Source organism: Symphalangus syndactylus, chromosome 1 (assembly GCF_028878055.3).
Source record: "Symphalangus syndactylus isolate Jambi chromosome 1, NHGRI_mSymSyn1-v2.1_pri, whole genome shotgun sequence".
Taxonomy (NCBI): domain Eukaryota; kingdom Metazoa; phylum Chordata; class Mammalia; order Primates; family Hylobatidae; genus Symphalangus; species Symphalangus syndactylus.
The window spans coordinates 23,192,347-23,215,269 of NC_072423.2; the positions used below are offsets into that span (position 1 = coordinate 23,192,347).

General features: G+C 42.5%; 1 protein-coding gene across 3 annotated transcripts in view; it reads left to right on the forward strand.

The window, feature by feature from the left end:
- The window catches only part of KDSR (3-ketodihydrosphingosine reductase), a 41,637-nt gene that overhangs the window by 8,495 nt on the left and 10,219 nt on the right, over positions 1–22,923 (forward strand). For 2 of the 3 annotated variants that reach the window (XM_055297094.2, XM_055297105.2), the window contains exons 4-8: positions 3,239–3,304; positions 3,503–3,598; positions 9,529–9,720; positions 16,436–16,519; positions 22,073–22,156. In XM_055297094.2, the coding sequence (XP_055153069.1) occupies positions 3,239–3,304; positions 3,503–3,598; positions 9,529–9,720; positions 16,436–16,519; positions 22,073–22,156 (522 nt within the window). The remainder of the gene's footprint in view (positions 1–3,238; positions 3,305–3,502; positions 3,599–9,528; positions 9,721–16,435; positions 16,520–22,072; positions 22,157–22,923) is intronic. The other variant, XM_063638760.1, reaches the window with a different exon arrangement.

Consider the following 22,923-nt stretch of genomic DNA (forward strand, 5'->3'; position numbering starts at 1 on the left):
TATTATATCATTCTTATTTTTTAACAGCTTTATGAGATATAATTTATATACTATACACTTGACCCATTTGAAGTATATAATTCAGTGATTTTTAATATATTCATAGAGTTGTGCAACCATCATCAGAATCAATTTTAGAATGTTTTCCTCACCCCATAAAGAATCTCCATCTGTATTAGCAGTCACTTGCCATTTCCTCCCAGCGTCTTCTCAGCTAGGCGGTCACTCATCTGCTTTCTTTCTCTGTAGATTTGTATAACTTCCTTCTTTTTTTTTTTTTTTTTTGAGACAGAGTCTCGCTGTGGCCCAGGCTGGAGTGCAGTGGCGCAATCTTGGCTCACTGCAGGCTCTGCCCCCTGGGGTTCACGCCATTCTCCTGCCTCAGCCTCCCGAGTAGCTGGGACTACAGGTGCCCACCACCTCACCTGGCTAATGTTTTGTATTTTTAGTAGAGACGGGGTTTCACTGTGTTAGCCAGGATGGTCTGCATCTCCTGACCTCGTGATCCGCCTGCTTCAGCCTCCCAAAGTGCTGGGATTACAGGCGTGAGCCACCGCACCAGGCCTAACTTCCTTCTTTATGCTTCTTATGCAACTTGATTTCTTCACTCAATATTATTTTTATTTATTTATTTATTTATTTATTTATTTATTTATTTATTTATTTTTGAGATGGAGTCTCGCTCTGTCACCCAGGCTGGAGTGCAGTGGCACAATCTCAGCTCACTGCAACCTCTGCGTCTTGGGTTCAAGCCTCAGCTTCCTGAGTAGCTGGGATTACAGGCGCGCATCACTACGCCCAGCTAATTTTTGTATTTTTAGTAGAGACAGGGTTTCACCATGTTGGTCAGGCTGGTCTCGAACTCCCAACCTCGTGATCCGCCCGACTCAGCCTCCAAAAGTGCTGGGATTACAAATGTGAGCCACCATGTCCGGATCACTCAATATTATTTTTTAGGCCAGGCTCAGTGGCTCATGCCTGTAATCCCAATATTTTGAGAGGCCGAGATGGGCGAATCACTTGAGGTTAGGTGTTTGAAATCAACCTGGACAACGTGGTGAAACCCTGTCTGTACTAAAAATATAAAAAATTAGCTGCGCCTATAACCCCAGCTACTCAGTAGGGAGGCTGAGGCAGGAGAATTGCTTGGATCTGGGAGGCAAAACTTGAGGTGAGCAGAGATTGCACCACTGTACTCCAGCCTGGGTGACAGAGGGAGACTCCATCTCAAAAATATATATATATATATATGTATTATTTTAAAAATTCATTTATGTTGCTGCATAAAGTTGGAGTTAATTTTTTTTTACTGCTATGTAGTATTGTATGTATAGACTATATTTTGTTCATCAGTTCAGCAATTGCTGGATATTTAGGTTGTTCCCAGTATTTTTGTTACTTTGTTTTTTACTATTAGAAAAGCTTTCACTGTTCTCTTTGTGCACATGTGCAAGAATGGTACATACCCAGAAATGGAATTGCAGAGCTGTAGTGTATGCAGTTCTTCAACCTCACCAAAGTGGTTAAGCTCCCACAAGTACGAATGTGGTTCGTGTTGTGCCACATCCCTGCCAATACTTGATATTGACAGACTTTTTACTTTTTGCCTTTCTGATGAGTTTTGAATAGTATTTCACTGTGGTATTCATTGACTTTTTCCCTTCCAGAATGTTAGAGATCTTTCCATGTGCATTAAGTAAATTTGCCTTAAATTGCTGCAGCGTAGGATTGAAGTACACCACAGCTTATTCCATCAGTTCCCTGCTGTTGAGCTATTTCCATTCTTTTTATTTTATTTTGTATGTTTATTTTTGCAATTACAGTCTGTGCTACAAGTAAAAATCCTTGTGTACATCTTCTGCACATGTGAGTTTTTCTCTAGGACTGTGGTCTTTACCCCCTTCTCTGAAGCTCACAAGCATTGGAAAAACAGCAGCTCTGTAAATTGCCCCGTTTTTTCTCGTATTCCTGTAATATCTGATAGAGGAAGGAGTATGGTATGAAGCCATGGAGTCAGCGTTCAGGGCCAAGGCCAGTCTCGCCTGCTGCCAACGCTGTCTCTGCACTGGGCTTCCTCATCATGACACCTTCTACCTCTTCATCTACCAGGACTTTAGGTCAGGTGGAAAACTTATCTTTCACATCAAGGAAGGGAGATAGGGCTGGGGCAGGCGAGAATGAGCTTGATCCTTCTTCTGCCCTGCCAGGCTTCCAGGGACCTTGTGTGTGTGTGTGTGTTTGTGTGTGTGTGTGTGTGTGACTTGTTAACATTTTTTTGTTTCGAAATTTCACTTGTCTGTGGCATAGATTTTATTTATAGTAACTGATCTAATACTGTATGAAAAGGCTTGTTTTAAAATTAATCATATGATTACTACTGCCTTTTTTTTTTTTTTTTTTTTTGAGACAGAGTCTCACTCTGTTGCCCACGCTGGCGTGCAGTGGCATGATCTCGGCTGACTGCAGCCTCTATCTCCCAGGTTCAAGCAATTCTCCTGCCTCAGTCTCCCGAGTAGCTGGGACTGTAGGTGCCTGCCACCACGCCAGGATAGTTTTTTGTATTTTTAGTAGAGACAGGGTTTCACCCTGTTGGCCAGGCTGGTCTCAAACTCCTGACCTCAAATGATCTACCTGCCTCGGCCTCCCAAAGTGCTGGGATTATAGGTGTGAGCCACCACGCCTGGCCAATTACTACTACGTTTAAAACAATGTTTTCTATCTGAGGATGTTGGGATAAAATCCACCCTAGGTAGACATTACAACCAAGGGCAACCCCTCTAGACTAGAATGCTGCAGGTTATATTTGCAAAGAGGACTCTTTCCTTTTCTTAGGAATTTCGATCATTTGGACAGGATTCCTTCTTGGAAGGAATCAGCACTGAGGCCCTGATATGGAATATTTCCATCACTCCTCAGGATCGGCCTGTGCCCTTTCACAGTTCCTTCCATCCTCCATACCTGGCTGTGGGCAACCCCTGATCTGCCTTCTGTCACTGTAGATTAGTGGCATTTCAAGAGGAGCATTTATATATTTTTAAAAATATTCCTCAGAGTTTTAACTCCAAAAGCTGCCAAGAAAATTAGATTCTACTAATTGCATCATCAGCAAACACTGAAATCTGTTCATTCAATATTGGCTTCCTTCTGTATTCAATGAATTGTCTTTTCTTTAAAAAATATCTTTAAAAAATAGTTTGGTACCTGCCAAACTTTGATCACTTTTTTTCTTTTTTAACAGGTGGTGCTTTGCATATCAGTTGATGTATCTCAAGACTATAACCAAGTAGAGAATGTCATAAAACAAGTAAGAGGTTGGGCTAATTGGAATTCACCAATGTGCTTGACTTTTGATTTATTCTTGCCATTTTGCTATGTGGCTTGGAATGGGCACAACTTCTCTATAGGTTTAATAGTTTTGTAAGTTTTATTTATCAGCATGGATTTGCTGCTGAGTGGTTTTTCTTCTCTGTTTCTTAATGCCTGCTCTGCTACATTTTTCTAGGCACAGGAGAAACTGGGTCCAGTGGACATGCTGGTAAATTGTGCAGGAATGGCAGTGTCAGGAAAATTTGAAGATCTTGAAGTTAGTGCTTTTGAAGTAAGTAAAAACATTTGCTCACTGCAGTAGCACATATACTAAAAGCAGAGCAAGCCACGGGTAAAAGCTTTAGGAATCAATTAGATGAATGCATTCAGATGTCCATGGAAGCTTTAGAAGACTCTAGGGGAAGGCTGAACAAGGTTTTTGTCCCAGTGTCATGACCATTGAACCTTAAGAATTTAGACATTTTACACTGAGAAAACCAGCTAAAATGGGAATGGACCTTCTAATCTGACACAGATTACTGTAGCACTTCACTGAGGTCATATTTTCAAGAAAACACTTTGTAATCTAAGAGATGCTGGATGTCCGTATCAAACATCAGTATTATTAACAATGAAAAACCAAAAAAGTTGAAGAACAGACTCACTAGAATTCTCAAATCAAGATAAAAAGATACCGCATCTTATTGTTGTTTATATTTTTAATCAGGTTTACCAAGGAACTTCTCTTATTTCAGCACCAAAGAAATGAACATTGGATTTAAAATTTTTTTTTTTTTTCTCCTTTTGAGATGGAGTCTCACTCTGCCGCCCAGGCTGGAGTGCAGTGGCGTGATCTCGGCTCACTGCAACCTCCACCTCTCAAGTTCAAGTGATTCTCCTGCCTCAGCCTCCCTGGTAACTGGTGGCACACGTCACCACACCCAGCTAATTTTTTTATTTTAGTAGAGTTGGGTTTCGCCACGTTGGCCCGGCTGGTCTCAAACTCCTGACCTCAGGTAACTGGCCCACCTCTGCCTCCCAAAGTGCTGGGAGTACAGGCATGATCCAACAGGCCCGGCCTGAAATGTTTTTAAAATGCAAAACGGTTTTTAGTTGCCATTACATCAACAATCTTTTTCTTTCTTTTTTTTGAGACAGTCTTGCTCTGTCTCCGAGGCTGGAGTGCAGTGGCGCGATCTTGGCTCACTGCAACCTCTGCAGTGGAGGCTCAAGCGATTCTCGTGCCTCAGCCTCCCGAGTAGCTGGGACTACAAGCGCCCACCACTATGCTGAGCTAATTTTTTATTTTTAATAGAGATGGGGTTTCACCATGTTGGCCAGGCTGGTCTGGAACCCCTGACCTTGTGATCCACCTGCCTTGGCCTCCCAAAGTGCTGGGATTACAGGTGTGAGCCACCGTGCCCAGGTTAAAATCTGAAACTGTTTGAGTGCCAACATAATGCTCAAAGGAAATGTCTCTTAGAGCATTTTGGATTTCAGATTTTCAGATTAGGGATGCTGAACCAATATGTACAATATAATATTCCAAAATAAAAAAAAACTCCAAATCCAAAACACTTCTTGTTCCAAGCATTTTGGATAAGGGACACTCAACATGTACCACAGTTGATGCATTTTCTAATGATAGGAAATGATTTTTATTTAAAATGAATTCTATCTCAGTTATACGTTTGCTTTATTACTTTCAGTTTTTAATTTTATTCAAGTTGACATGCAAGTAAAATGCCTGTACACAGGCTGGGTGCAGTGGCTTATGCCTATAATCCTAGCACTTTGGGTGGCCAAGGTGGGTGGATCATTTGAGGTCAGTGGTTAAAGACCAGCCTGGCCAACATGGTGACACCCCGTGTCTACTAAAAATACAAAAATTAGCCGGATGTGGTGGCGGGCACCTGTAGTCCTAGCTACTTCGAAGGCTGAGGCGGGAGAATTGCTTGAACCTGGGAGGCGGAGGTTGCAGTGAGCTGAGATCACGCCCCTGCATTCCAGCCTGGGCACGAGCGAGACTTTGTCTCAAAAATAAAATAAATAAAATAAAATAAAATAAGATAAGATAAAATAAAATAAAATAAAATAAATAAAAAAATAAAATAGCCTGTATACAGTACTTTGGCATGAGCGAGAATTAAGCACGTCCTGTGTGACTCCACCAGGCAGGAACTGTTGGAACTTGCACCTGGTTCCTTCTGGACTTTTCTCGCTGTGTCTTTTCCCTTTGCTGATTTTGCTTTGCATCCTTTCCCTGTAATAAGTCTTAGTCCTGAGTAGGACCATCTGCTGAGAACTTAGACCTTTTAGTAAATCATCAGCCTGGGTGTGGTCTTGGGGAATCCCAATACTCTTCCCTTAATTTTCCTTTTCAGTATTCTTTGTGGTTTCTTGGTGCTGTCTCCCCTCTTATCTCCCTGTAGATGTTAAGGATAATTCTGTTTAGGTATTCTTTTGTCCTTCATTGTCTCTGCTTTGTTCATGTGTTTACTTTCTCTCAGAGGCCAGTGGCTCTGTCTTTGGTGTGAGAGACTTCACTAGAAGTCTGGAGGCCCTTGGCTGTGTTTTCACATTTCTGAATCAGGCACTCACAAGGTGGTTGGGACTTCTGTGCTTGTTTGTGGACCTGTTTGATGATGGATCCTTTGGAAGGGTGATTGCGTGGTCATATCTGTGAGCGTAGTTTCAATGTCATTATCTGCAAATCTTTTCTCTTGGGTTGGTCAGAAGCCCTGAGGAGTGTCCTCCAGCCTCCTGTGAGAATGAAGCTGGGGAGAGTGTTGGTGTCTTGGTGTGTGCCGTGTAGACAGACTTTCCCTTAAACCTCTCTCTTTATCTAGACTTACTATCCCTAGAAACAGAACCTCCAGTCTCCTGCCAGGCTGGAAGAGAGGTACAGATCTACCCTGTGGAGAGGGGAAAGACTTCTTTTTTTTTCTTTCTTTTTTTTTTATTATTATACTTCAGGTTTTAGGGTACATGTGCACAATGTGCAGGTTTGTTACATATGTATCCATGTGCCGTGTTGGTGTGCTGCACCCATTAACTCGTCATTTAGCATTAGGTATATCTCCTAATGCTGTCCCTCCCCCCTCCCCCCAACCCACAACAGTCCCCGGAGTGTGATGTTCCCCTTCCTGTGTCCATGAGTTCTCATTGTTCAATTCCCACCTATGAGTGAGAACATGCGGTGTTTGGTTTTTTGTCCTTGTGATAGTTTACTGAGAATGATGTTTTCCAGAGGGGAAAGACTTCTAAGATCTAACTGCCTTTTTTTTTCATTGTCCTACATTTTTTTTAAAATTCGAAGTGAAATTCATATAACATAAAATTAACTGTTTTTAAAGTGAGCCATGCAGAGGGATTTAGCATATTCACAATGCGGTGCAGCCACCACCTCCGCCTATTTCCAAAACGTATGCATCACCCATAGGGCAGCCCTCACCTGGTAAGCAGTTGCTCCCCATCCCTGCTCACCCCCACAGCCGATCTCTGACAACCACCAATCTGTATTCTGTCTCTGGTAATTTTGTATGATTGGAATCATGATATGTGCACTTCTGTGTCTGACCTCTTTCTATTAGCACCAGTTTTTGAGGTTCATCCACATGTAGCATATATGGGTGCCTGATTCCTTTTTATAGGATGGTAATATTCCTTTGTATGGATTGACCACATTCTGTTTAGGTATTCATCATCGATGGCCATTTGGGCTGTTTCTAGCTGACTGCTTATTAAATAGACTCTTAGTCCCTACTCCTGTCTCAGCCCCATGCCAACCCACCCTTCCCTCCACCCCAGAGACTCTTATGGCTGGAGCCTTTTGGGGTTCTGTGGTAGAATCTGGCTTTTTAGTTTCTCCACTCCCTGCTTAGCATTTAGTTTTTTGTGGTCTGCTCAGTTAGTTATCCTTCGTCAATCTGTTCTTCAGCTTCCAAAAGGTTATTGCTGTTATTTTTATTCTTATTTTCTTTGTTCTTGTGTGTTCTTGCCTTAAAAAAAATCTCTTTACGGAGATTTTAGTGAAGTTTTTAAAGGGAGCCAAAGTAAACACATGCGTTCAGTGTGCCGTCTTTTTTCAGATATTCTTTTAGAACTTTTTTTTTTTTTTTGGAGACGGAGTCTCACTCTGTCACCCAGGCTGGAGTGCAGTGGCTCAATCTCGGGTCACTGCAGCCTCCACTTCCCAGGCTCAAGCAATTCTCCTGCCTCAGCCTCCCGAGTAGCTGGGATTACAGGTGCCCACCACTACGCCTGGCTAATTTTTTTTGTGTGTGTGTGTTTTTAGTAGAGACGGGTTTTCACCATGTTGGTCAGGCTGGTCTCGAACTCCTGACCTCAGGTGATCCACCTACCTTGGCCTCCCAAAGTGCTGGGATTACAGGCATGAGCCACCGTGCCCGGCTTAGAACATTTTTATTATCGAAACAATATTATGTTACGAAAACACACTTTTGGAAAAAAAAGAGAATCCCAGCATCCTAACTCAGTCACTTATGATCTTCTGTATTTCCTTGGTCTTCCCTCTGAGCATGTGTACTTTTACTTAACCTTTGAAGTAATTACAGTTACAACATACATACAGTCTAGCTTCTGCTTTTTAAACTTAAACAGCATAGATATTTTTCCCTGTCACTCCCAGTGTTTCTGGTCATCATTTAAAAAAATTATCTAGGCCAGGTGCAGTGGCTCACACCTGTAATCCCAACACTTTGGGAGGCTGAGGTAGGCAAATTATTTGAGGTCAGGAGTTCAAGACCAGCCTGCCCAACATGGTGAAACCCTGTCTCTACTAAAAATACAAAAAATTAGCCAGGCATGGTGGCGGGCGCCTGTAATCCCAGCTACTCTGGAGGCTGAGGCAGGAGAATCGTTTGAACCCAGGAGGCAGAGGTTGCAATGAGCCAAGATCACGCCACTGTACTCTAGCCTGGTGACAAGAGCAAAACTCCATCTCAAACAAATGCAAACAACAATAAAAAAATCTAATATTCTCTTGAATTAAGTTATTATGATTGTATGTTCATGTTCTGTTCATAATATGAAAAAAAATTATGATTGATCTCAGGTTCCACAATTGAGGTATTTAGTTTTTATTTACATGATGATCTAATATTTTTACAAATATTTGAATATTTGAAACATTTTAATGCAAATATTATTAAATTTTCAAGTTAAAATTTAAGGTTTTTAAGAGCTCAGGCTAGGCACAGTGGCTCATGCCTGTAATCCCATCACTTTGGGAGGTCAAGGCTGGGGTATTGCTGGAGCCCAGGAGTTCAAGACCAGCCTAGGCAAAATAAAAGGACCCTGTCACTACACAAAATACGAAGATTAGCTGAGCATGGTGGCATGTGCCTGTAGTCCCAGGTCCTCAAGAGGCTGAGGCAAGAGGATTGCTTGAGCCTAGGAGATTGAGACTGCAGTAAGCCAAGGTTGCACCGTTGCACTTCAGCCTGGGTGACAGAGTGAGACCCCGTCTCTAAAAAAAATGATAATAGTAAAAAAGCAAAAAATAAATAAATAAAAATTAAAAGCTTCCAAGATGAGGAGAAAATACACTATTAGTACTCTTCCCCATCATAATGGGAGAGCCAGTGGTTCTTGAGGTCCAGGGCTGTGCTAGCGCTTAACTTGTGTTTTCTCTTTTAATCCTTGCAACAGACCTATGCGGTCATACCCATGTTAACCTTGTTTACAGCCAAGAAAATAAGTAGAATGTCTGACTTTCTTATTCATCATCAAATAGGCAATAAATAGGAGAGCCAAGGCTTGAAACCAAAACTTTTAATCACCCTCCTACTCTGTTTGTGTTTTTCTTATAGCTTAGAACTAATAGGGCTACAAATACTTGGAACCTCTTCCCTAAAACTGTCTTTCAGAAAGTACTACCCGCAAACATGCAGTATACTTTTTATAAGGAGAAAACTAACTTTGACCAGTTTTCAGGAAAAACATTAACTGCTGTCATGGTCAGAATGCAAGACTAGACTGAAACAGGCTTCAAATGGTAGGTCCTGAGTCTTCAAATGCTAGGTCTCAAATCACATTTCATTTATGTCATCATGTCATCCTTCATTCATTCAGCAAGCCTGTTGAGCTTCCTAGTCACTTGAGCTTGCATTGAAGAACTGAAATCCAGAAAGCAGACTAAATCTCCATGTGCACAGCCTTGAGGCTTTTGACCTCATGTGGCCTCTTTGTTCCCTGCAGAGGTTAATGAGCATCAATTACCTGGGCAGCGTGTACCCCAGCCGGGCCGTGATCACCACCATGAAGGAGCGCCGGGTGGGCAGGATCGTGTTTGTGTCCTCCCAGGCGGGACAGTTGGGATTATTCGGTTTCACAGCCTACTCTGCATCCAAGTTTGCCATAAGGGGATTGGCAGAAGCTTTGCAGATGGAGGTAAAAGCTGTATTCATTTTTGTATTTATTCCTCTCCCGCTCAGCAATATACATTCCACTTCAGTTTTGTAGCTTCTTTACATGTGTTGTTGTATTAAATTAGAGATTTTTAGATTTGACATTAGTGAAAGAGAATTGGCTCAACCCTGAGTTTTGCAGTTAACATTTTTCATTGCATGAAGATTATAGTTAACGACAGATGCTAAATGGTAATGGAATTTTTGCTTGTTTAACTTAATACGCAAAATACTAGTAATACCTTCATAGTGTTACTGGTCTAATACTATGTGAATGTGAGTAAGGTTAACCAGATATTTTATTTTATAGAGATTTTTCTTTAACAAAGAGATTGTCCTTATGACTGAATAATACATGAAATTAGTACATGTTTGAGGGAAGAGCTTGAATCAGCTGCTAATTTTTAGCTTTTAGACAAGTCATTTAACTTGCTCTCAGTTTCCTCATCTGTAAAATGGGAGGGTTGGAATAAAGCAATAATTTGACTCTCCCAATATTTATATTTTTATATCTTAAAGACTTGTTGGGAAAATGAATGCTTTTTATTTCCATAGTTAATGGAACATTTTGTGGAAGAAGGATGTAGTTAGGATTTGCATCAAAATAGCGTTTGTCATGATGAACGCAACTTTACACCTCAGCTGCATGAAGCCGACTTCCACGTTATTGTCACACAGGAATGCTTAGAGAGCATCACTTACGTATCTACCCAAAAATCACATGCTGAAAAAGGCAAGGGAAAGTTCTTTCTATTGCTCTGCACAGTCGTCCCCTCTTTTTTTTTTTTTTTTTTTTTTTTTTTTTTTGAGACGGAGTCTCGCTCTGTCGCCCAGGCTGGAGTTCAGTGGCGCAATCTCGGCTCACTGCAAGCTCTGCCTCCCGGGTTCACGCCATTCTCCTGCCTCAGCCTCTCCGAGTAGCTGGGACTACAGGCGCCCGCCACCACGCCCGGCTAATTTTTTATATTTTTTTTTTTAGTAGAGACGGGGTTTCACCGCGGTCTCGATCTCCTGACCTCGTGATTCGCCCGCCTCGGCCTCCCAAAGTGCTGGGATTACAAGCGTGAGCCACCGCGCCCGGCCCAGTCGTCCCCTCTTATCCGCAAGCGATGTGAGCTAAGACCCCCAGTGGATGCCTAAAATGTTAACAGCCCAGAAGAGTATTCACTGTGGCCAACCCTCTTATAGTAAGAGTGTGCTTTTGGGAATCCTGGTTGATGATTTAGATCAGGGATTGACAGAACTTTCACCAAAGGGCAGACAGTATATATGTTAGGTTTTAAAGGCTGAGTGGTGCCTAATACAGCTACTTAAGTTGGCTGTGATAGCAGGAAAGCAGCCTTAGTAGACAATATGTAAATGAACAATTGTCACTATGTTCCAATAAAACTTTATTTATAAAAAACAGACAGAGGGCCAGATCTGGCTCATAGGCCATAGTTTGCTGACCCCTGTTTAGAAGACCCCCATAAGAGACCTTGATGCTGTGTGATAGCGCACCACATTGGTTAGATATGGGACGAGTGTTGGAGTACAGATGAGTTGCTGGGACAGCGACAGTCCTGATGTGCCACATAGGGACTGATAGACCATGCCATTCTCATACCATAGGAACCAGCCACAGATTTTATTGTTATCAACTGGCCTAATAACTCTTAATAATAGATCGTTATAATATGCTTAGCCAATAGGACACTGATGGCTGTGAAATTTCAAACAAAAATACTGGTATTTCTTTTGAAGTTTTTAACTTTGAAAAGTCCTTTTGTGAATAACTGTTTTATTTATTTTTATTTTATTTTTTTTTTTTAGAGACAGCATCTCTCTTTGTTGCCCAGGCTGGAGTGCAGTGGCACAATCATAGCTCACTGCAGCCCTGAGCTCCTTGGCTCAAGTGATCCTCCTGTCTCAGCCTCCCAAGTAGCTAAGACCACAGGTGCACTGCACCATGCCTGGCTAATTTTTAAAATTTTTTGTAGAGAAGGAGTCTCACTGTGTTGCCAAAGCTGGTCTCAAACGCCTAAGCTCAAACAATCTTCTGGCTTTAGCCTCCCAAAGTGCTGGGATTACAGGTGTTAGCCAGCACACCCAGCCACCATTTTATAAAGTTTTGTAAAGTATGTGAGGGAGATGTTGTGATGCCACCTTATGAGAGGAAAACCCAGTTTTCAATAAATTCAATGTGTTACTCAAAGTCACACAGTTACTTAGTGACAGAAATCATAACACGATCCAAGCCTTGACCCCCAGGTCTGCTGCCCTTTTGCAGCAGATGATGTGTCCGGGTAGTTGCTTCACCTGGCTAGTTGCCCCGGCCCTTTACTTTGGTTTTAGAGTCCTTGTAGGTGAAGGGGTATTTGTGGGATGAAGAATCTGCCCATTAGGGCTTTTCGCAGAGCTGTGTCAGCATTCACTAATTTAGAGCAAAGTATATAATCTGGGTGGCCTGGTTTCACTTCAAGTAGAACAGAGATGCTAAAAAAGAGGAAAAAGAAAGTGGATTGCTGGTACAGACGGAGCCCCCCCAACCTCTGTGACAAGTGTGATTTGCATACTGCAAGTAGCCGGCCTGCATGCTCAAGTCTGTGTGACTTCTGTCCTTATTCGGACTCTATTAAAAATACCCTCACTTAAAAAAAAGAAAATAAAATGAACTTATCCCATGAAAAATAGGTTCTGGGGAAAGCAAACGCAGTCATCAAAATCTAGTTTGTTCGTAGGAGAACTTGCATCAAACCAATTATTGTGTCCCTACAGTAATTATAGTAGCATTTTTTTGAAACCTGGATAATTTGGTCAAGGTAGGTGTGTTTTCTGTCAATGAAATCTTATGTAATTGCTCAAACTCCAAATACTTTTTTTTTTTTATTTTTATTTTCTGGAGACAGAGTCTTGCTTTGTTGCCAAGGCTGGAGTGCAGTAGTTTGATTTGGCTCACTGTAGCCTCCACCTCCTGGGCCCAAGCAGTCCTCCCACCTCGGCCTCCCAAGTAGCTGGGACTACAAGTGTGTACTACCGTGCCTCACTGTTTTTTTGTTTATTTTTTATTTATTTATTTTTTGTAGACATGGGGTCTCTCTCGCTATGTTGCCTGGGCCGGTCTTGACCTCCTGGACTCAGGTGATCCACCTGCCTTTGCCTCCCAAAGCTCTGGGATTGCAGGAGGTGTGAGCCACTGTGTCTGGCCTCTAAATATTTTTGACAATTCTTTGGTTTAATTAACTTTGAAGTCTCCCTGTCCACCTCCCTTTGCCCCCAAACTAAGGTAGGACCCTGGCATTGTTATGGGTACCATGAGTAATTTTAAAAGAATGCTTTGTTGGCATTTTTTGGTCTTTTTTTTTAACTCAGTCTTTTAGGAAGAAAGGTAAAGATTTTAAAAGTTACTCTTTTGGAAAGCAGACTTCTGAGGTGGGTTATAGCTAAAGATGTGGTAGCAGAGACCAAGCCCCCCCCAAAAAAACTGATGCTCCCTTTTCTGCTTTTCTTACCCTGATCATGCCCCTCTCCTCCCATCTCTTCCTTCTGTGGTCTGAAAGTAAGCTAAAGTTTAAATTCTGGAGTTTCATGTAAACAGCTGTGATCTTCTTTCCAGCACCCCCTGTCTTTGTTTTGATGGAATGGGGAACAGCACATCCTATGTGGATTATTTTAATAGCAAATCTTTTTTTTTTTTTTTTTTGAGATGGAGTCTCACTCTGTTGCCCAGGCTGGAGTGCAGTTGTGTGATCTCAGTTCACTGCAACCTCTGCCTCCCTGGGTCAAGCGATTCTCCTGGCTCAGCCTCCCAAGTGGGTGGGATTACAGGTGCCCACCACCATGCCCGGCGAATTTTTGTATTTTTAGTAGAGATGGGGTTTCACCATGTTGGCCAGGCTGGTCCTGAACTCAGGTGATCTGCCCGCCTCGGCCTCCCAAAGTGCTGGGATTACATATGTGAGCCACTGCACCTGGCCCACAAATCGGTTCTTGAACAAGTGGTCAGTTGTCTTTCTGCTTGAGGTGGAGGCCAGGGAGAAGGGAAGAAGTAATAGTATGATGGGTGTGGTACAGAGTGGGGGGCACAGAGAATGGTCAGGCAACAGGGATGAGCAGAAGCAGTGGCCGGGCAGCAGGGGACTCAGTTAGTGAGGACCTGGCTCATCCATTCTTAGAGAGTGGTGATCTCAGGGAGCTAGCTAGCATTGTCTTATAAGAACAAGTAAAGCCAGACTACCCTTATTTTTGTTTATGACAGGGTTATGAGATCGGTAGATTAAAAGAAGGTGTAGATGTGGTTTAGTATATATTCAGATTTCAGCAAATTATTTGACCAAGAGTTTCAGGAAACTAGAATCTTAACCTTATGCTTTGTTCTTAGAACGATACTGGCATGTAGAAGTAATTCAGTAAGTGTTCGTTGTTGCATGAATAAATAAAATAATATGTAAATGGTGAGGTGACTAGCCACTGGAGGTATCCAGCCAGAGACTGGGAGAGTCATTTGGTTGGATGGCATAGCGAGAACACCAATCTAGGAAGCGATTGGACTGGTTTCTCCCAACCCCAGCAATCTGTGTTCCTACCTCATGAGGAAGCTGTTCTGAAAAGCTCTGTTTTAACCTTTGGCAATGCAGCTGTAACCTTTAGTTTGAGAAGCACTGCTCTGAAATTCTGTCTTCCCTTAGCTTTGGAGCCAGCATCCTTCTTTACCATGAGAGAGAAGGCAGAGGGGCAGTGCAGACGTGAGTTTCTGGGCAGTCGGTGTCAGTCTTTATGTGGGCTGCCTAATGACCACTCGCTGGATTTTTTTGTGGTGTTTTTCTCTGGTCTATGCACAGCAGAGGGCAAGGCTGGGGGAGACAAGGTTTTTATAAGTCACTATCTCAAAAACAAGTGGAATCGAGTTTCTGGCTCATCTGCCTCACTACCTGGCCCCGATCCAGAGCTATTTATGAGCATGGCTGGGCTGTGAAGCTGCATGCCCTGGCGATGCCCAGTGGACGGGCTGTCCCACACCCTAATTGTGCTGGAATGGAACCCACAAAGACATCTCACTTTCACGACTGCGCTTTCCAGGATGGCTGGCCTGGATATTCTGCTTGCAGGCCTGTGCGTGCTTCTCATTCCCCTTGCAGCTCCCCTTAAAGCCCTCAAAACTGTGCTTCACTGAAGGAACCAGGGCAAAAAAGGGCTGCATAAGATGAGACTCTGGGCTACTGTTTTTTTGTTTGTTTGTTTGTTTTTCGGTTTTTTTTTTTTTTTTTGAGATGGAGTCTCTCTCTTGTTGCCCAGGCTAGAGTACAATGGCACGATCTCAACTCACTGCAACCTCCGCCTCCCGGGCTCAAGCAATTCTCCTGCCTTAGCCTCCCAAGTAGTTGGGATTACAGGTACCTGCCACCACACCCAGCCAATTTTTGTATGTTTACTAAAGACAGGGTTTTACCATGTTAGCCAGGCTGGTCTCGAACTCCTGACCTCAGGTGATCCACCCCCCTCGGCCTCCCAAAATGTTGGGATTACAGGCGTGAGCCACCGCGCCTGGACCCTGGGCTACTCTTAAAGGCCGTCATTAGGCAGTGGTGTTGTTGATTTTCAGCCTGGGGTACCCTTCTGAAGATGTGCAGTGGCTGATCTATCAGCTGCCTCTCCACTTCCAGATCCCTTAGGTGTTTCCCTAGGGACAAAAAAGTGAGCCAATACCAAATAAAAATCATGGCAAAGAGATTTTCACGGTACGAACCATTGCTCTTAGAGTTGCTAATTAGCAGGGCAAGATAAGCCTGTGCAGCAGGGCTGTGGCTGAGCAATCTGTGGGAGGTGTGTCCTGGCCAACAGCAGAAGAATCTGCTGGAATTGTTGGGGGGGTGTGTATGAGTGGGGTCCTGAAGCGCGAAGTGTGCAGGCGTGGTGGTGAGGCACACAAGTGTAACAGCCTGCTCCAAGTGTCAGATTTAGAGGAGCCACATAGAGTTTCAGGTAAGGCAGAGGGCTTTCCCTATGTGAATGCAGGTTGAGGTTGTCCACAGGGGAGGTACTTGGCTGGTCTGACTTGGAGGTTCTACCCAGTGGTTCTTCTTGTTGGTTCAGTGGAGGAGGAAGTGACTCTTGACCTCCTAATGTGCAGAGGCCGATTATACAGGGAGCTCTGGAATAAGCAGACTTCTCAGGGACAGTTCTGGACTGGGTTTGGAGTAGGGCACAAGAAAGGGATAGGGCAGCAGATTTTAATGACGCCAATGTATTTTGTGGATGAAATCAACACAAGAGTATCAGAAGCAGTCTGAAGGGAAAACAGATGTGCAGTCTGGTGAAGAAAGGAGGGGCAGACCGGTCCCATTGCCTTGATAAAGGGCTTTGATGCTGTGCAGTGCGTGTGGGAACTGGACTCTTTTTAAAACACTGCCCTCCTCATTGGACGGCTCCCAGGGCCTCTGCCTGGGCAGCGGGAGCAGAAGACACTGCAAAGGAGGTGACTTGCCATACTTCAGGGCCAGCTGTTTCCTGCGGACCCAGGTTAGGGTGAGCTTTTTGCCTTCATTCTGGAATCATCATGGAGAGGGGTCTCTCAATGCAATTGGTGCAGTTCCCCGCTTACAGAATCACCCCATTGTTCTCACTGCTTTTTGGGAATCAGGGCAGCCAGTGCAGGTTGGCAGTGTAGGGTCTCAGTGTGTCTTGTTTACTGAAGGTATACGTGTTGTTTTGAAATGCAGGTGAAGCCATATAATGTCTACATCACAGTTGCTTACCCACCAGACACAGACACACCTGGCTTTGCCGAAGAAAACAGAACAAAGGTCAGTATCCTACATGTCCCAATTTGAACCTCTAATGTTTACTGCTTTTCTGATTTTCTTTCTACTCTTCAGCTCACACTCGTTTTCACCAATCAACAATGTTTATTGGGTAGAGTGCCTAGCTGGTTTCTGATGACCTTGAGATTCTCCAGGCAAATATTCCTTCTTTCCTTCCTCTTTTCCCTCACTTCCTTTTCTTAAAGTTTAATTTAAATTTCTACCAGATTTTTTCTCTACAGAGACAGGGCCTCACTCTGCCATCCAGGCTGGAGTGCAGTGGTACAATCATGGCTAACTGCATCCTCAAACTCTCAGGCTCAAGCAATCCTCCTGCCTCAGCCACCTGAGTAGCTGGGCCTACAGGCATGTGCCACCACACCTAGCTAATTTTTAATTTTTCTGTAGAGATGGGGTCTCACTATGTCGTCCAGGCTGGTCTCAAACTCCTGGCCTCAAGTAATCCTCCCTCCTCAGCCTCCCAGGTGCTGAGATTATAAGCATGAGACATTGTACCCAGCCATTTCTAGCACATTTTTATCAAAGAAGTATGTCACACAGTTTTAGAGTCCAGTATCAATCCTTTGCTTCATCTCTCCCATTCCCAATTCCTACTCCCTAGAGGTAGCCATTTATTTTAACTAACATGTTGATACTGCTTTTTTTTTTTTTCTTTTTAAGATTTAGAAATTATTTATTGACTTGCTACCATGGAAGATAAAATTTAAGACAAGGCCAGGCACAGTGTGGCTCATGCCTGTAATCCCAGCACTTTGGGAGGCCTAGGCAAGAAGATCACTTGAGGCCAGGAGTTCAAGACCAGCCTGGGCAACATAACGAAACCCTGTCTCTACAAAAAATTAAAAAATTAGTCAGGCGTGGTGGCACATGCTTGTAGTCCCAGCTACTTAGGAGGCTGAGCTGGGAGGATCATTTGAGCCAGGGAGGTTGAGGCTGCAGTGAGCCATGATTGTACTACTGCATTTTGACCTGGGTGACAGAGTGAGAACCAATATCTTAAAAAAAAAATTAAAATTAAAAATAAAAAAATAAAAATTTAAGGCCAGCCATAGGGGCTCTCACCTGTAATCCCAGTACTTTGGGAGGCCATGGCAGGAGGATTGATTGAGCCCAGGAGTTCGAGACCAGCCTGGGCAACACAGCAAGACCCTATTCCTAAAAAAAAAATAAGCAAAATTAGAATCATTCCAGCTACTCGGGAGGCTAAGGTGGAAGGATAGTGTATTAGTCCTTTCTTGCATTACTATAAATAACCTGAGACTGGGTAATTTACACGTAAAAGAGGTTTAATTTGCTCACAGTTCCACAGGCTGTACAGTCTGCTGCTTCTGGGGAGGCCTCAGGAAACTTACAGTCTTGGCCAAAGGTAAAGGGAAGGCAGGTATGTCTTACGTGGTCGGAGCAGGAGGAAGAGAGAGAGGGGAGGTGCCACACACTTTTAAACAACCAGATCTCGTGAGAACTCACTCAGTATCACGAGAATAGCAAGAGGGAAATCCACCCCCATGATCCAGTGACCTCCCACCAGGTCCCTCCTCCAACACTGGGGATTGCAGTTGGACATGAGATTTGTGTGGGGACACAGATCCAAACCATATCAGATAGTTTGAGCCCAGGACGTCGAGGCTGCAGTGAGCCAAGATTGCGCCACCGCACTCCAGCCTAGGCAACAGACTAAGACCTTGTTTCAAAACAAAAACATTAAGACTCATATCTGTTCCCCATTCCCTGTGTACTCCTCCCATCTCTTTAGTTAAATCAGGTTTAGTGCTTATATTAATATTATGCACACTTGGACCATTCTATAGTGACATTTCCTTTCTTGCCTTTTCATTTGCTTAGCTTTGTAATTATCTATAACTAATTCAGTCCCAGATTCAAACAGAACTGAGATTCTCCTTTTGATCCATGTGAGCACATTGGACATTCTACTAGTTTCATTCTTTTTTCCTCAGACATTTCTCCTGGGGTCATCCCTGTTCCTGGTCTGTTCTAGATCTGCCACCCAGCGGTGGTCTCAGGACTTGTCTTCACCTCACACTGCACGTTCCCTTCTCCCCTCCCTCTGACGGAGCCCATGACTCTCATTTTTTGGTTTATCTGCTCATTTTGGCGGAGCTATAATATTTTCCACCAATTTTCTGAGAAAGGGCACATCAGAGGTAATATTGTTTTAGAAACGACATGTCTGAAAATGCCTTTATTTTAATCTTTTTTTTTTTTTTGAGATGGAGTCTTGCTCTGTCACCCAGGCTGGAGTGCAATGGTGCAATGTTGGCTCACTGCAACCTCCGCCTCCTGGGTTCAAGATATTCTTGTGACTCAGCCTCCTGAGTAGCTGGGATTACAGGTGCGTGCCACCATGCCCGGCTGATTTTTTGTATATTTTTTTAGTAGAGATGGGGTTTCACCATGTTGGCCGGGCTGGTCTCCAACTCCTAGCCCACCCTGGCCTCCCAAAGTGCTGGGATTACAGGCATGAGCCACCGTGCCCGGCCATTTTTCTTTATTTTTGATGGATTGTTTTGTTAAGTACAGATTTCTAGTTTGGAAATAATGTTTCCTCAGATTTCTGTGGGCATTTATTGATTCAGCTTCCAGAATTTCTGTGGAATCCAATGCTATTTTGATTCCCAATCTTTTGCATAGAACCTGTTTTTCCATTTACTTTTGGGAACCTTGTATCCCTTTTTATCCTTAATGGATTTTGGCATGGAATCTTCTCATTTCATATGTTAGACACTCAAATGAGCCCTTTTGTTTTGTCAACTTTTGTTCCGGGACATTTTATTATATTACTCCTTTTATCACTTCTTTCTTCCTGAAGTATTTCAAGTGTTCATTCTCTCTGGAGCATTTATTATTCAGATTTTTGAACTTTCTGGACTGATCCTCTAATTTCCTTCTATTTTCTCTCTTTTTTTTTTTTTTTAATCTCTTGGGCCTTTTGTTCTTTCTAGTTTTTTATTCGCTTTATCTTTAAACCTTTTTGTTGAAATTTTTATTTCTACTGGCTTACATAAAAATTACTTTAGATCTCTTTTCTCTGAATGTTTAAAAACAGTTTTTAAAAGTAGCTTCTTGCCTTATTTCATGGATTTCATATTTTCTCTTATGTCTAAGGATATTCACTCTGGATGCTTAGCCTTGTTTTTTTGTTGCTGTTGTTTTGTTTGAAAATTTCTTCTACATCTTGTATTATTTATTTCCTCCTACTTTCTTTTTCTCTGTTGTTTTTTCCGGCTTCCTCAAATGTCTGATGATCCTTGATTGTCCATATTTAAGAGTGAGGCACTAAAATGCCAATTGTAAATCTCTAGCTTCTCAGCTGTTTACTATAGGATGATCAGGAGGAGATGCAGCCACTTCATTAGAAGACTCTCATATGCCAGCATCTGCTCACTTTTCTCATGGTTTGATCAGTTTCCCTACTGAGGAATCATGTCTTCTTCTGCCTTTAGGAGAGTAAGACTTGCTGTCTGTGTCGTGGGAGCCAAGCAGGGCAGGAGGGCTGGGGAGCTCACCACCTACATGCCAACTTTTGCTTAATTTTTCTGTTTCCACAAGGTGCCTTATAACTACTCTTAGTGGTGAGAATTAAGAGTCTGGTTAGTAAACTGCTAATCTTTTGCCATTGTAGAGGAGATGACTTGGGGTCTGATGATTTGAGTCTCCATTGCACTTATCACAGCTTATAACAGAAACTTCTCATAGCACTTATAACAGACATATCTTTTATATAAAATGACTGCCAGTCGTCCTGGGCTGAATATAAGCTTCACACTTTTTCAATGGAATATTCCCTTTGCCTTGACACATAGTAGTTGCTTTTTTGAGCAAATAAATAGGTGAAGCGGGAAGAAAGGAATTAATCAGAACATACCACCTTGAACTGTGGCCGATTTTAGTTTTATATTTTTTTCTTCTCTTTTATACCAATACTTTGTAAATGTGAATATCTGCAGCATAAAAATTGGCACTCCCTAGACTGTGTATTTGTAAAAAAGATGTTTGTGATTTAGAAGGTTTTTCCCCCTATTCTTTTCTCTTTGGCTCTGCCTTTTTAAAAATTACTGCTATTTCAAAGAAGTAAATTTAAGCCAAATGTCCTGTCTTAGAATAAACAGAGATCTGCTAAGCAGCTTTGCAACATTTGGTATGCAGTCTTTTAGTTTGAAGCCAAAGCTGACAAAGGGTGGTGATTTCCCTGTTAAGGTTTGATTCTGATGTTGATTAAGCTGGGTTTTTTTTTCCCTTCAGTAAAATTTTGGGCCGACTTGTTTGGGTAAATACAATTCTACATTGATGTGTGGGCCCTTTAGGGGGCACCATAGTACTTTAGAATCTTATGTGTATTTAGTGTGGTTATGCCAGCCTGGGGGTCTGGAAGAATGAATCGTGGCTCTTTCAAAACAGCCTTTCTCTTAAGAAAGGTTCATAAGAAATACTTGATCGTTATGAAATACTTTCCTTTCCTATTTTAAGAAAATATAATCTGGTTTTTATTTCCTTTAATTCCTTCAAGCTCACATGGTAAAGTTTACAGTCTCATGCAGTTTAAGGCTTTCGTCTGACACTTCTAATTGAAATTATTTGACACTTCTAAGTGAAACTATTTTGACACTTCTAATTGAAACTAACTGAACTAACTGAAATAATTTTTGAACACACATACGCAAGACATCACAAAGAAAAGCCAAAGATAAATAATTTCTTATAAAAAAGGCCCTGCCCACAAGAAACTTAGGAGGTAAAATGCAAATGCACAAGTAGCTATAATGTGTATTAAAGCAGAAATGTTCACAGAAGAAAGAGAGATGTTACTGCCAGTTAGGTATTTAGGGAAGGCTTTTTGAGTTAGGTGAGAGTCGAGATGGACCTTTTGAGGAAGAAAAGGCTAAGATTTGGGGTCTGCAGCTCCAGCCTGGTAACTAGCATGCAGCCCTCTAGGGACCACTCAGGGTTGTCTCCTCCTCCTCTTTCAGCGTCCTGTGCGTTTGCCTCCTCGGCAGGTCCTTTAAGAAGCATCTGCAGTTGTTGAATGGGGGCTGGGTTGCGACTGTCCCTGCCTTGGGTGCCAGCTTCATCCCCGGGGATCAGCCCTCTGCTGACCTGGGAATATGGTCAGAATGGAGTTGCTGGTCTTGGGAGCAGGCTTGCTCTGGACACAGGTCTAGCCTCTACAGAAGCACCGTCATTCAGGTGTCCGGCCAGCACTGAGGAGTCAAACACATCACTTGTATCCAGTGATGTGTTCTCACTCTAGCTTTGACGGTCCTCAGTGGAGCCAAGACTCCATATGTTCTAAGAGAATGGCAAAGGCCTCCTTGTCTTGTGTTAGCTACTGGGTAGAATTTTACATAGTAACTAGGTAGACACTGATTTAGAATCCAGATGGACCTTATTATAAAAATAGGAATCTGCCCAAAGGTAGAAAATTGGAATTATTTGTAAATCAGGAGGCTGTAAGAATAATTTATTTTTAATGTAATGGGCAATCATGATATTGTTATGTACATTTTTTTCCACTTTTAGCCTTTGGAGACTCGACTTATTTCAGAGACCACATCTGTGTGCAAACCAGAACAGGTGGCCAAACAAATTGTTAAAGACGCCATAGTAAGTAAAATCCTTGTTTTCTGTACTATTTGTATTTGTAGTACTATATTTCTGAAAAGATACTTGTCCAAGGACTTACTTCAAAACATCAATTATTAGAATTTTTTAGTCTGTCAGATTCGTCATATCTAATATTGGACTCGACTTTTCTTCTTTTAGACGCTTTATTGACTCTGTATTAGTGAGTAGCCTCCTGAAAACTGATTGTATACCTTAACCTTAGGGACAGGTTTACTAGAAGGATGTCTGGAAACACCAGTTCTTTAAAAAGAAAATGAGACTTTCCTATGCAGTGTAAACAATATATACTATGTCCTGTATACACCCGGCTGCCTTCTCTCCCATTCCTGCTTCCCAGTATCATTTTCCCAAAAGTTAGCTAACGAGAAAGTGCCACCAGCCCCGTGGGCCTGTCCTCCTGTCTTCCCTGTTGATATGCTTTTTTATTCAGAATCAAAAATGGTATTTTAAGAAACGATATGCCGTTTTGTAGAAGAACATATGTGCCTCATGCTTTTTGACAACATTTCTGTTAATGCGGAAAAATACGCATTTATGAGGGATGTCTGTAAACCACAGACCCACACTGAATTTGGAAAATCTTTAGGACCATTGGAATGAGAGGTGTCAGCACGTGGTGGACAGCCTTGAAGTAGCATAAATGCTGTCACATTAGACTAAACTGAGCAGAATAAGAATAGTGAATTCTGTTGAAATATATACACGTGTGAAGAACTTTGCCCTGAGTGCATTAAAAGGCCCAGGAA